Source organism: Heliconius melpomene, chromosome 10 (genome assembly GCF_056956725.1).
Source record: "Heliconius melpomene rosina isolate 202511_hmr_F chromosome 10, ASM5695672v1, whole genome shotgun sequence".
Lineage (NCBI taxonomy): Eukaryota > Metazoa > Arthropoda > Insecta > Lepidoptera > Nymphalidae > Heliconius > Heliconius melpomene.
In genome coordinates this window covers 14621152-14634397 of record NC_140398.1, presented here as the reverse complement: position 1 = coordinate 14634397, position 13246 = coordinate 14621152, and the positions used below count along the sequence as shown (strand labels likewise).

Genomic DNA, 13246 nt, shown 5'->3' with positions numbered 1-13246 from the left:
TATCGAATGACAGATAATCTGTCTAATATAAGCTGTCAAGCTTCTTAAACGATGACAATATCAGGCCCGGTCGACTTCCTAAGGAGCTTGGGCGACACACCTAACTTGGGACCCATGGTATTGCTATATTAATGTAAAACTACTAATTAGTAGTTTTTATAAAAGTACTTTTTTTAAGAATTTAATTTTAATTCACGATTTAGTTACTTAATGTTTAATAAATGACTTTCTTTATAATATTTCATGTATGCAAGGTACCGTGATAAAATGTTTTTCGATATGAGAAACAGTTTATGTAACCGGTATTTAAAGTACAGTAGTAGGATTACGTTTTGATATGGCAATGGTAGCATTTACATTGCAAATGGCGAACATACTACTGCGACTTAAACAAGCAACCTGTTTTTAGCATTTCTGTTGTATTTTATATTTAGATTTCTATTGTTGTTCAGTTGTTCTCTATGTTTGAATATATGGATTTAAAATATGGGAGACAATTTGAAAAATGTCCCCTCGTGAAGATCCTGAAATTTCCAATTCACACCGGTAAGTAATCATTAAGTATTAACTACTCTAGATAAAGTCATATCTTAAATGTTGTACTTTTTCAGTTGTGAAACTTGGGCCAAGTTTTGCTTCCCCGAAGGCCCATGGTATTCTATCGATTTTCAGAAAAAAATGTATGGTGAACATAGAATGTTATGTTGCCACCATTTTGAAAGGCCTTCATTTGTCAATTTTATTGAAAAAAAAAATACTGTTTAGAAAAACTGTTTTATTTATGTACATATTAGTAATCATACATTGGCAATGTATTTTCATCCTATTATATTTTATTTTCAGAATCAGGTAATCCAAGATTTAAATTTTTCCACTGAACAACCAGGGACATCACATTTTCCTGCAAATGTTATACCTGGACCATTGCAAAGAATGGTATTCACAAGTATTCAAATGGTAATTCAAGTATACTATTAATTGATACTGGTTCACTTGTAATGACAATATATTTAACTTAAAAACTTATCATAATAAATAGCCTATTTTATGGTAACAGTGAAAAAAACCTAAAACACATAGATATATATGTAAAAATAAAATATTAATTAACAGTTTTAAAACAATACGATAAATTTAACAAAATACTAATAGTTAGAACTACAATTACATTAATCTTAAACAATTTCTTTAATTTTCTTTTAATTGCTTAATCAAGAAGATTCATCTAACAATGATATGTTGGTTTTAGTTTCTGTAACCTGACCTTTATTAACTCTTGTTATTTTCAGGATTGCTACCTGGAGAGGCAACAGTCACTGCAAATTTAGGATTTATATGGATAAATTGTTTAGCTGCTGAAATAGTGATTCTGCAGATCGAAAGCCACACCAACATGACTGACAATTCTTCATTTGAAGAAAATGTATGTCTTTTTTCTCTAACTCAATCATTTGAAGAAAATGTATGCCTTTTTTGAAAATTGTACATTTGTCATAGCTCGCCCCAATGCAAGCTTTGTGATTCAGTTTTAAAATTGAAACATACCGATAATATATTATTATACACTTTTATGGACTTCAAAGAATGTGATAATGCTAAAAAGAAGTTAAACTATGTATCTGAAAACTTTTATAAGATTTTATGTGTTGAGAACTGTGCCACAATCTGCAATAATTTATACGAAACATTATCATATTCTTTAAACCTCAAAAAACTTGCAATCTGCAAATTGGAAAAAGATGTAAATTTTAGTTTTCTTGCCCAATGTGAGGAACATCTTAAAGAAAATGTTGATTTTATATGTAATAGTGTCTTCCACATAACAGTAAAAAGATTTTGTTTAGTTAAAAATAAACAATTTGCAGATTATCAGAAATTGTTAAAAAGGAAAATAGATATATTAAAAGTAATTGTATATTAATGTTAGATTTAATTTGACCAACACTGTATTAAGTTCATTATACCTACTTTATTAATTTTATCTTTTGTCTGTATTTTTTTTAAAAAAATAAATTCAATAACACAACAATCAAGTACAACTGCCCACAATCTTATAGGTTAATAAATATATAAATTATATATTTTTTGCAGATTATGTTCTATTTAACTTATAAAAATTAAAATTGTTATTTTAACATATAAGGGCAAGTTTGTCTTGTAGCAATGTTGTAATCTTTAGCAGTATATTTTAATTGTTTTGCAGAAATACTGTTTGTGTAAATATCATTAAAACAAATGTTTATAAGCAATAAAGAAAATGTAAAATGTTTATTAGTTTTATTTCTGCATTTATTTTTTTTATTGTACTATATATAAATTATTCACTCTTTCAAAATCATTTGGAAGTATTATTACATAATTTAAATAATAATACTTCCAAATGATTTTGAAGGAGTAATAATTCTGGCTTTTGAATAAAAATCGATTTAAAGCCAAATTTTGAATTTCCCGCAAGTTGTGTTTCGTTGGGCATGCTAGAGATGGCAGCAGCATCGTTTTGTCACCCATTTTTTAGTATGAAGTGAACATTCTTTGAGTAAATGTGTTCTGTGGACAATATGCAAGAAGTAACAGTTAGTGAAAACTTAACAAAAACTTAGATTTTAACTAATTTTTTTTTTTTTATTTTTACATAACCCGTTAGTTTCTATAGAAAAATACGCTGTAATTAAACATTTATCATAATATTTCTCAACATTTACAGAACAATTTCCCAAAATCTTTTATCATTACTATTTACAAATAAATTGTTAATCGATTTTTTCTGTCGAAAGTATTGCATCGTAATTATTCGTAACTCGTAAACAGGACAGAGTCATTTAAAAATATAGAAAAAGGTGTTGCACGAAATATTATACACAAAAAATTGCCCTTAAAAATTTTAATTTTTACCACACCTTAATTGAGACTTGTAACTACCGTACTTTAATTTCTTTAGCATGAAAATTGGCAATTATACGTAAATTAGATATCAATACATTAATATGGTCCATCAAGCTGATGATAATAGAGCCGGAATGTAAAGAACGAACCTATCTATACTACCTATACTAATATAATAAAGCGGAAGAGTTTTTTTGTTTGTTTGTTTGAACGCTGAAGATCTCTGGATTTACTGGATCGATTTACTTTGTTTTTGTTTTGTATGTTTGTTTGTTTGAACGCTGAAGATCTCTGGATTTACTGGATCGATTTACTTTGTTTTTGTTTTGTATGAAATTCTGCATTTATTTTTTTTATTGTACTATATATAAATTATTCACTCTTTCAAAATCATTTGGAAGTATTATTACATAATTTAAATAATAATACTTCCAAATGATTTTGAAGGAGTAATAATTCTGGCTTTTGAATAAAAATCGATTTAAAGCCAAATTTTGAATTTCCCGCAAGTTGTGTTTCGTTGGGCATGCTAGAGATGGCAGCAGCATCGTTTTGTCACCCATTTTTTAGTATGAAGTGAACATTCTTTGAGTAAATGTGTTCTGTGGACAATATGCAAGAAGTAACAGTTAGTGAAAACTTAACAAAAACTTAGATTTTAACTAATTTTTTTTTTTTTTATTTTTACATAACCCGTTAGTTTCTATAGAAAAATACGCTGTAATTAAACATTTATCATAATATTTCTCAACATTTACAGAACAATTTCCCAAAATCTTTTATCATTACTATTTACAAATAAATTGTTAATCGATTTTTTCTGTCGAAAGTATTGCATCGTAATTATTCGTAACTCGTAAACAGGACAGAGTCATTTAAAAATATAGAAAAAGGTGTTGCACGAAATATTATACACAAAAAATTGCCCTTAAAAATTTTAATTTTTACCACACCTTAATTGAGACTTGTAACTACCGTACTTTAATTTCTTTAGCATGAAAATTGGCAATTATACGTAAATTAGATATCAATACATTAATATGGTCCATCAAGCTGATGATAATAGAGCCGGAATGTAAAGAACGAACCTATCTATACTACCTATACTAATATAATAAAGCGGAAGAGTTTTTTTGTTTGTTTGTTTGAACGCTGAAGATCTCTGGATTTACTGGATCGATTTACTTTGTTTTTGTTTTGTATGAAAGCTGCATTCTTCAGAAGTGCTATAGGCTATATAACATTACATTACACGTATAAACTAATAAATTAAAATACTTTCTAATTTGACATGCAATTTATTCTGCCATGTTAATAACAACCGTCGTCGCTACGCGACCGCGTGCGTTACCGCGTCATTTTGATATTCATCCTTATGAAAATAAATATAATAGTCACTTTTAGTATTTTATCTAGATTGAAATTATATTTCTATAGAAATTATATTCTTATATTTCAAGCAGGCGTAGCCGCGTCCGGGTCCGCTAGTCAGTAATAAGACATTGGCTTGTTAGAATTGTCTTGACTGGAACGCTCCCATTAAGTCCATTGAGATTGGACTCGCTTTTTATACCAATAATTTATGAAAATGTACATAAATGCTGCAGTTCTCATAATTTATACATATTACTTTGAGATAACATATAGACTCTATTCCGATCCGATTTTTAGACTACTAAAAATCTAAATTAAAAAGAGTATAACTATAAGTTTGCAGTAAGGGGAGAATAAAGGTGACTCCATAAATAAAAATGCATATATCACATCGAAATGATGTAATGATAAATTCATACAGGTTTTCATTCAGATAATACACATTAGAAAAAACTATTTCAACTACATTCCATTTAATATACTACATTAGAGAATAAAACATCTTAATCTATAGCATCATTTGGTTACATAAATTTTTAATAATTAACATACTCGACCACTTATAAACAATTAATACAAAGTTGCACTAAAATCGATAATACTTTTATAATTCCATTGATTATTAAATAAATAACTGATGTTTCGAATTTAGTTTAGCTTTGTATAAAATTATTATAAATTGGTCGCTATAATGGCATTAAAATATTTCATCACAAATTGTACAATTAAATAAATAGAATTAATTAACACTACTGACAGCGAATACACAATGCTATACAGTTTTGAGCACATACATACATACATATATAATTAAAAGAAATATTTATAAGGAGTTTATTTACAACATAACATTCTCTTGTACAGTATGTTTATACTAAAACAATTGTGAAATTTTAACATTTAATAATCACTAAGAATGTAATTAAAAGTGTTTGGTTAAGATTTATTTTATTTTTAGTTATCATGTTGATGCGTTAATAATAATTAAATTAGTCGCATAAATACTTTTATAATACTATTTTATGGCAACGCGCGTTAATAAAGGTAACTTTACAATGGATGCAGTCTTAATGCTATGACTACAATAGGACTTTCCTTCAAATTAATGTACACAAAAAATTATATAATTACAAGGGAATGTGCGGTACGTAGTGTGTATCACAATAATAAAGTTATTAGAGGATTATCTTTTTATAAGGTAAGACACTAATGACTAATGAATCCATGTTTTAATTAATTTTAATTTTGTTACCTACTTCTCACAAGGGATACACATAGAATGTTCTTGTACTGTGTTAATAGTGTGAAAATATATATTTTTTTCATTTATATATTTAAGATTCAAAAGCTATTTTATATTACAAACGTAATAACTCTTTAATCTGTACGTATATAGCAATATATCGCAAGGCTAACTTTAGAGTGAAAGAGCGCATATTACCATGGCTACGGTCTCTGTGTAGTGATAAAATTTAACATTTATAACAAGATTCAAAATCAGCATTTACATGGATACTATAAGCATTAGTAATATATTTAAAAACACAATAGCATATGATGCGTTAATAACAATAATTAATACTTAAATATTTATGGTCCGTTCATTTAGTACATATACATAATACTACATGATATTTAACAGTGCTCAACTCTCATTACATATATACCTATGCCATTTAAACACTTCTAGTATCCAAATAAACACAATATCTATGAAACATGTATGTATTAACAATCTAAGATATTAACTACAAGAACAACTACACAACAAACGGTCACTGGTCCAATAGTTTGTCGTTCAAATATATATATCACTCCAACTATAAAAGATCACATTTATCATATTTTTTGGCAAATCACTATATGAGCTGTAACGTCGAAAGACGTAAATAGACTCTACACAAACATTTAAATATCAATATATATAACAATATATCGAGAAGTTTGCCAGTTTATAGCTATTGCTTTGATTTGAGCATTGTTATTATAGCCGTTGTCTAAATCACACACAATAAAAATGTATTTAAATAAAACAAAAAAAATATTAAAAATCCGTATCGGGACGGAACTAGTGGCAAACACTTATTCATATTGGTGTCACTGTCCATAATACTAAATCAGTAATAACCTTACTTTACCTAAGTAAGGTATTCGTAATGAGCGCTTGTGACTTGTTAAATTATCTAATAAAAAACACCTTTAAAATCGTGTAAATAGATGATAAAATAGTCGAAAATCACATTAAAAAATGTATGTATTAAAATTCTTGTATAAAAACAATGTTTGTGCAGGTGATATCACATTAAAGTAATACATCGGGGCCGCGTTTCGCAACTACCGAACTGTGCATCTTTAAACTCATATCATTATATTTTTTCGGTTCACGCTATTATTTACCGCATGTAACATGATGGATATGGGGAACCTTGTGTTACAACAAAACGTTCCCCATATACCGCCTAATTTTCGAGACTTTGCGTGTCGACTAGCGTTACCAGAACGAGGAAACGAAACAATTTGTTCTCCCGAGCGGGACTCAAACCCACAAATGTCGCATTTACAGTTAGAGGCTGTATCGCTGCGCCACGACGAATTCAATATTAATATATAAAATGCTAGAGTAAAATAAGCTCGTAGCTCTTCAAATGAACGCTGAAGCTTAGGCCAAATATGTGGTGTTCCATTTATACTCTGTCCTAACATAATTATTGTGGTGATATTAAATATTCTGTTTCAAATATTACTACATACTCTAATTTACAATGAGAATTTCCTCAAAAACGACATAAAACGTTCACTCACTTATATTTTCTTATTAGATGATACTCTAAAAGATTACGTTTAAACTAAGATGGAACTGAAAGCACTAGATTCTACTCAAAGTAGTTTGCTAACTTACTTAAAAGTAGAACGCTTTAGATCTAATTATATTTATTTATTATGAAAATTGTGAACACGTATTTATTGATTTGAATCACATAGAAGCAAATAAAGCAATGCCCATTAGATAAATATTAGGAAAATTAAATAAAACTTGTTTGCTTTATAACTTTTGAACAAATATTACTGGAATATAATCGAGATATCATAATGCATATTACATAGTATCAGAAAATAAAATAACCACTTAATTACGTAAATTCAACGAAATATATAATAAAAAATTTACATTGCTGTATCTACTCATATATGATCAATTTATTGGATATGGTCTTGTAGATATTATCCATCTCTGTCTAACAACGTTACTTTGTGAGAGACGGATCGTTCGGAATAAACTTCGTTGGTATTCATTGAAACGAGATATATACATTTATCTCTTTCTTAGATGATAGTCAAGGATCTTAGATGATGTCAAGAGATATATCTCTAGCTAATCGGGGATCGTTGCTGATGTTAAGATAATTGAGAGACATATATTTGTCTCTCTGTAACTAGTCGGGGAGCATGTGAACAAAAGAGACGGGGAACATTCCTCGACGCGCGGTGCCCTCGACTTGACCTTCCATCCAGTTATCGTCTTCGGTGCGCTCGTTAATAACAACAATGATTTCGCCTTCTCTAAAAGACAGCTCGTCTTCGTTATCCGCTGAACAGTCGTACAGAGCTCGACATCGTCGCATGCCGCCTCCCATCTAAAAAGTAAAAGCAAATTATTTTTTATTTAATTAGTCCATTAGACAGCACTTGTAACAGCACTCCTATACGACCAAATATATAAAAGTTAAAATAGAATAAATTCTTCAGAAGTTCGGATAACAGTTACGGCGAAGATATCTTGCGTTAATATTTTTAATCCTATTTGTAATCATATATGTTTTTCAATATCAACATATGTAATTGTAATCATATATGTTTTTCAATATCAACATATTAAAAACTAATAATTATTCTCGTTAAATTATCGCCAGTCAACTCACAATGACTTGCAAATTGGGCGTTACATGTTTAACCGGTGGCCTTAACGCTAAGTTCCCCTTGCCTACCCTGCTATATACAGGATACAATACAGCTTCGCCAAAAAAATATCCATATAAAAATCCAAAAACATCCACTAACCATAGTAATAGAACTAGATGGCGATCTCGAATGAATACTCGACGTGTCCGACACGTCTAACGAGCGACTATCGCTTCTCCTCGAACGTTCTCTTGACCGCGAACTATCAAACGACTGAAGGCGACTGTCGTCGAGACCGTCCGTTATATCGCACAGCTCGAGTGATGAGTCTTGACTAGAACATTCCTGGAAAAAATTGGTTAAGATGGTAATTTTTTGGTTTGTTTTGTTTATAACTGATTGTTTTGTTTATATTGAAAGAGAAAAACATTCAAATAAACCTAAACATGAAAAAAACACGAAAATAGAGGGTAGAGTGATTTAATATGATGTTCTTTCTCTTTTAGTAAATGACATGATCATGAATATCATGTGGTTTTTTTTTCAGTTTTTGAAAGAAAATCGATTATACCGATCTATCAATTTAAAATTGAATGTTTTCACACTTTCTGATGATAAATGTAAAGATCAGTTTAAGTATATTTATCTAACTCTATTAATTATCTATGCTGGTAAGTGTAGAAGCTGCAGTCAGTTGTAGTTCTTGACTGATGTAAAGACTTTTAAAGCAATCTAAAAGAAAGTATTGACATATTGATATTCCTTTTAAAGTTTAAATTTAATATAAACACATTTTTCTCTGTATTTATTAAGGTGTAAAATCATGCTAATAAAACAGTAATTCATGTTAGTTAAAAAATCTGAAAGTTAAAAAATGTGCATGTTATTTATCAACTTCAAAATTTATAAACATTTCTGTTAGAATTCCATTATGTATAGGTCTAGGCTTAGTTACATTTTTCTACAAACAAAATCTATTTGGCAATATATTTTATTACGAAGAACTAGATCGGAGAAAGCTTTCCATTATAGTAAAATCATGCATAAATATTATAAAACATAGTTTTATTAACAATTTTGGTATACACATCTATTAAATGTGTATAACATTTAAAAAAACTTAATAAGTATATAATTGTCAAGAGAGTAGAGAAAGTATTTTTATGTTCTACTGGATATCAAACTACTATATATTACAGAAAATAGCTCTATACACTACTGTGATACTAGTGAGATTCAAAATAGCTTCAATATTTGAACAATCCATGAAGGATGAAGCGAGATTTTTTGACAAATATTATAATCGATACAATCATATCCAATCAAGACGATAATATAAAAAATCGAATATTAGTTTTCTTAAACTAAATAAAACATCTCGATTCACACTTGAGGCACACAAATAAAATCGATTTAGTAATTCATCGTCACTCCCTTGACAATATAAAACAACGGTACAAAGTAAATACAAATCGTGTGTAAGACGTAAACAAAGGGTAAGCGAGTTATTACACTAAAGCTCTCTCAGTATTTTACCCTCTTTAGTTTTCCTTTCACTGCATTTTCCAGGTGCAATCTATTTTTCTTCTGAAGCAAAAACAAATAAATCCTGTACTTTTTTCTTTTGTTAGTGATTTTTAAAGTGACAGTAATGACGTCATCTCAACCTTTTTGGTTTGTTAATTAATTATTTAGCTATATTTGTATAAATTTAATATATAGCACTGTACATAATACCATACATAGGTTTTTAGCTCTCACTTTTTTTTCACTTCATAAAAAATATAAAAAAAGATCCATAGGAATAATCGAGTCTTGATATATTTTAAGGTCTAATATAAAATAATGACATTTATAAAATTGACGAAATATCTATACCAAAGTATAAATGTAGGTATGACAATAGCAAAACATGTCTAAACAATACATACTATGTTTAACTGAAATGATTTCTAACATACAATAATGACAAATACAAGTGATTTTCTACACCAATTATGCACGATTCGTTCTGTTTCTCAAGCATATTCGAAAATAATAATACTATTATCCATATTTAACATGGTACCATAACCAAGCTTCCATATATGTTTACTAAGTATACGAAACGAAAGTAACATTTACCTACAAAAAAAAACGACGTATTAATTTTAAAATACAAATAAATTCAATGCAACTCCAAGGTAGTCCAGTGTATTTTTGTTGTAAATCGGTCATTCTAGTTGATTTTGAGATAAGTTGTAAAGAAATCATTAAATAACATAATTAACTTTATAAAAAAAAATTAAGTATATCTTATTTTAACAAATAAAAACAACTTTGAACCACATGTATATTCTAATAATATTTCAAATTCGTAATATTTTCCGTTAATTTCGATGTAAAAGGTCAAAACAAAATCACTAAACAAATATTTTTCAGCATATCGCGTTTTATTTATTCGGCACTGCATCTGATTGTCAACGCGACGGTTGCGCGGTCGGTTCCCACCTAAGAAAACGACTTTGACAACAAGACTAACCGCAACGTTCAGTTCCACCATTTAATATGCGATTAATTGTCGGAAAAAAAAATAATGGTCGGAAGTATAAAACGAAGTATCTTAGCACTAGGTTTCCTTCGCCTTGTCCTGCTGAATGCGGGATACAAGAAAGTAAGAAGTTAAAGCATAGAAATACCTTTCTCGGTGGCGGAGTGGGTTCATCCCTATGCGCGCCGTTGTGCAACACAGGAGGCGGTGTCGGCGGCGGTTGTTGCGGCCGGTGCTTAACCACGCCCACGGCCGCCATTGTTACACCTGGGATCGATAATAAATTGATTGTACATATTGTATATTGTTGTTACTACAATATAATAAGCAGTATATTTACGACATCATATTTTTTTAATGAGTGGTCTGACAAAAATAACATAAAATGGCGTAAATAACATAAAAAAACATAAGAGTTGACGCAGATAGATTTAGTTAGGTAGTTTGCCAATGAAGGTATCGATGGCCACACCACATACCGTGTATGGAGCGCGTGGCGTCGGCGGACGGGGAGGGCGTGGAGCGTGGGTGTGGAGCACCGCCCGGCACAGCGCTCGCCACGCCGGGGGGCAGCGGGGCTGCGCGCTTCTTCAGGCTGCCTATGGCGTCTGTAATCAAACATCTTTCTTCAATTCTCTGATAAGAGACGATAATAAACTTATTATCGTAAATTACTTTTGAAAAAAGCAATTGCTTTTTTCAAAAGTAATTTACGATAAATAGGAATAAACATAAACAGAACATAAACAGAAACAACATAAACAGAATGAACATATAATTATAGTAATCATTATGTATAGTCAGCATTGCCTACGAAAAGTGTATATTGAATTATACAAAAGAATATCTAGCTGTAAACGTGATGGATGTGAGTTTAATCCCTATTCGGGGGAATTGTTATATTTAAAATATTAACTTTTAATTCTATTAATACAAATCACGATATTGGTATTTCGCCACCCAACTTCCGACTCAATTTCCTTCTCACTCCCACTTCCCTACTTCCAAGTACGAACGCACGTACCGGCTTGATAAAGCACTCTGCAACGGTCGGTCAACGCACACTTCACCCCCACTCCCGTTAACGACCCCGTACCACCAACACACGCACCCGCTTATGCAACCCCATTGAACCAAGAAACAGCCAGCAATATACACAAAGCTTGCACTCACAGACATTCGGCTTCCTGGGCAGCGTGGTGGGCGTAGGCGGCGCATGGTGCAGCGAGTCGCACGTGGACGAGCGCGAGCGCAGCACCGGGGACTCCCCGCCGCCCGCCGACGCGCTCCCGCCCCCGCCGCCGCAGGTGCCCGCGTATGAGGGGGGACGCGACCGCGGACACTTCTTCTCGGGTGTTACGCTGCCGTTTTGCTAGAATAACATGGTAATAGATAAAATAGATTAGTTACTTGGGTAATTATTTTTGTTTTAGCTCCATGATGTGTCATGATTCATATAGGAAGTAAAGTATACGTCGTTCCTCACACATCCTCCAATTTTAGGGACATTGCGTACCAGAACAAAGAAATGAAAATAGTTAATTTGCTCGAGTGAGAACCGAACCTAAAAACGCCGCGTTTACTGTCTGGTGCTGTACCACTTATGTTATATTATTTCATCATTAATACATAACCTATATATTATTTCAATTGTGTAAAATCCAATAAATTGATTATATGATTATCATACCATAAAATTCAACCAAATAAATAATTACGTTAATAATATTCTATGGTAGATTAACTTACTCTTTCATCTATGACCGTGTCGTCGTCCGAAAAATCTGTTGATCCATCGTCGTGTGACAAATTCCAGTCAATGTTGATATTTTCGAAAATACTTTTTTCCCTCTTATCTACACTTTCCAGCTGAAAGTATATAAATATTTTTTACTATTTTATGTTATTAATTTTGGTTTTAGGTTTATCTTACTACATTATTCAATATTATGTTACTACAAAGTTTAGTTTATATTTGCAGTTTTTAATTCAGTCCTACCGTTTTTGTTCTTTTTGAAAAAAAAATATTTTACGTGGAGGAGATATACACACATAATTCTTAAGAGTTTTACGTTAGGATACATTTAAATCTTACCTACAACGTAATTATAATCACAGTCCAAATATTCATTTATTTTCAAATACTATAAATAAAAAAATCAAACATAAATAACATCTTACGCAATATATAGACCAAAAATAACAAGCAAAAACTAACCAACTCTTGACACGCATGATGTCCCAACTGTCTTGCAATCAGCAATGGCGTCCTGCCATTAATATCCTTCAGGTTAATATCGGCATTAGCTTTGAGCAAGAGTTTCATTGGCTCAGTGCGATCGATGGCCGCACACAGATGTAGGGCGGTCATACCCGATACAGTTGCTTTGTCGAGGAGTTGAGATCCGCCATTTTGTACTAGGAAGTCCACTATGTGGAGAGAGGAACCGTCGCCATCGTCTCGTGATATGGCTAAATGGAGGGCTGTTTCGCCGCAATCCTGTAATATTTGAAAGAACAATTAAATAACTTTTTTTTAGTAGCCACAGGTCTGGCCTT

The 13246-nt window shown here is 31.0% G+C and overlaps 1 protein-coding gene and 1 long non-coding RNA gene across 3 annotated transcripts in view; one reads left to right on the top strand and one right to left on the bottom strand.

Annotated features, from left to right (window-relative positions):
• The first annotated feature begins 237 nt into the window (after window positions 1-237).
• Window positions 238-2267, top strand: LOC146535850 (uncharacterized). Its single transcript, XR_014878294.1, has 3 exons — window positions 238-546; window positions 844-957; window positions 1290-2267. It is a non-coding gene; the product is annotated as an uncharacterized LOC146535850 (long non-coding RNA).
• Window positions 2268-4643: 2376 nt separating this feature from the next.
• The window catches only part of Asap (ArfGAP domain of ASAP), a 40271-nt gene continuing 31668 nt past the window's right edge, over window positions 4644-13246 (bottom strand). The window contains exons 10-17 of one of the 2 annotated variants that reach the window (XM_085190747.1): window positions 12906-13187; window positions 12437-12556; window positions 11861-12059; window positions 11167-11295; window positions 10836-10954; window positions 9694-9744; window positions 8317-8502; window positions 4644-7892 (exon numbers count right to left, since the gene is read on the bottom strand). In XM_085190747.1, coding sequence (XP_085046873.1) covers window positions 7692-7892; window positions 8317-8502; window positions 9694-9744; window positions 10836-10954; window positions 11167-11295; window positions 11861-12059; window positions 12437-12556; window positions 12906-13187 — 1287 coding nt within the window. In that variant the 3' untranslated portion in view covers window positions 4644-7691. The remainder of the gene's footprint in view (window positions 7893-8316; window positions 8503-9693; window positions 9745-10835; window positions 10955-11166; window positions 11296-11860; window positions 12060-12436; window positions 12557-12905; window positions 13188-13246) is intronic. The other variant, XM_085190748.1, reaches the window with a different exon arrangement.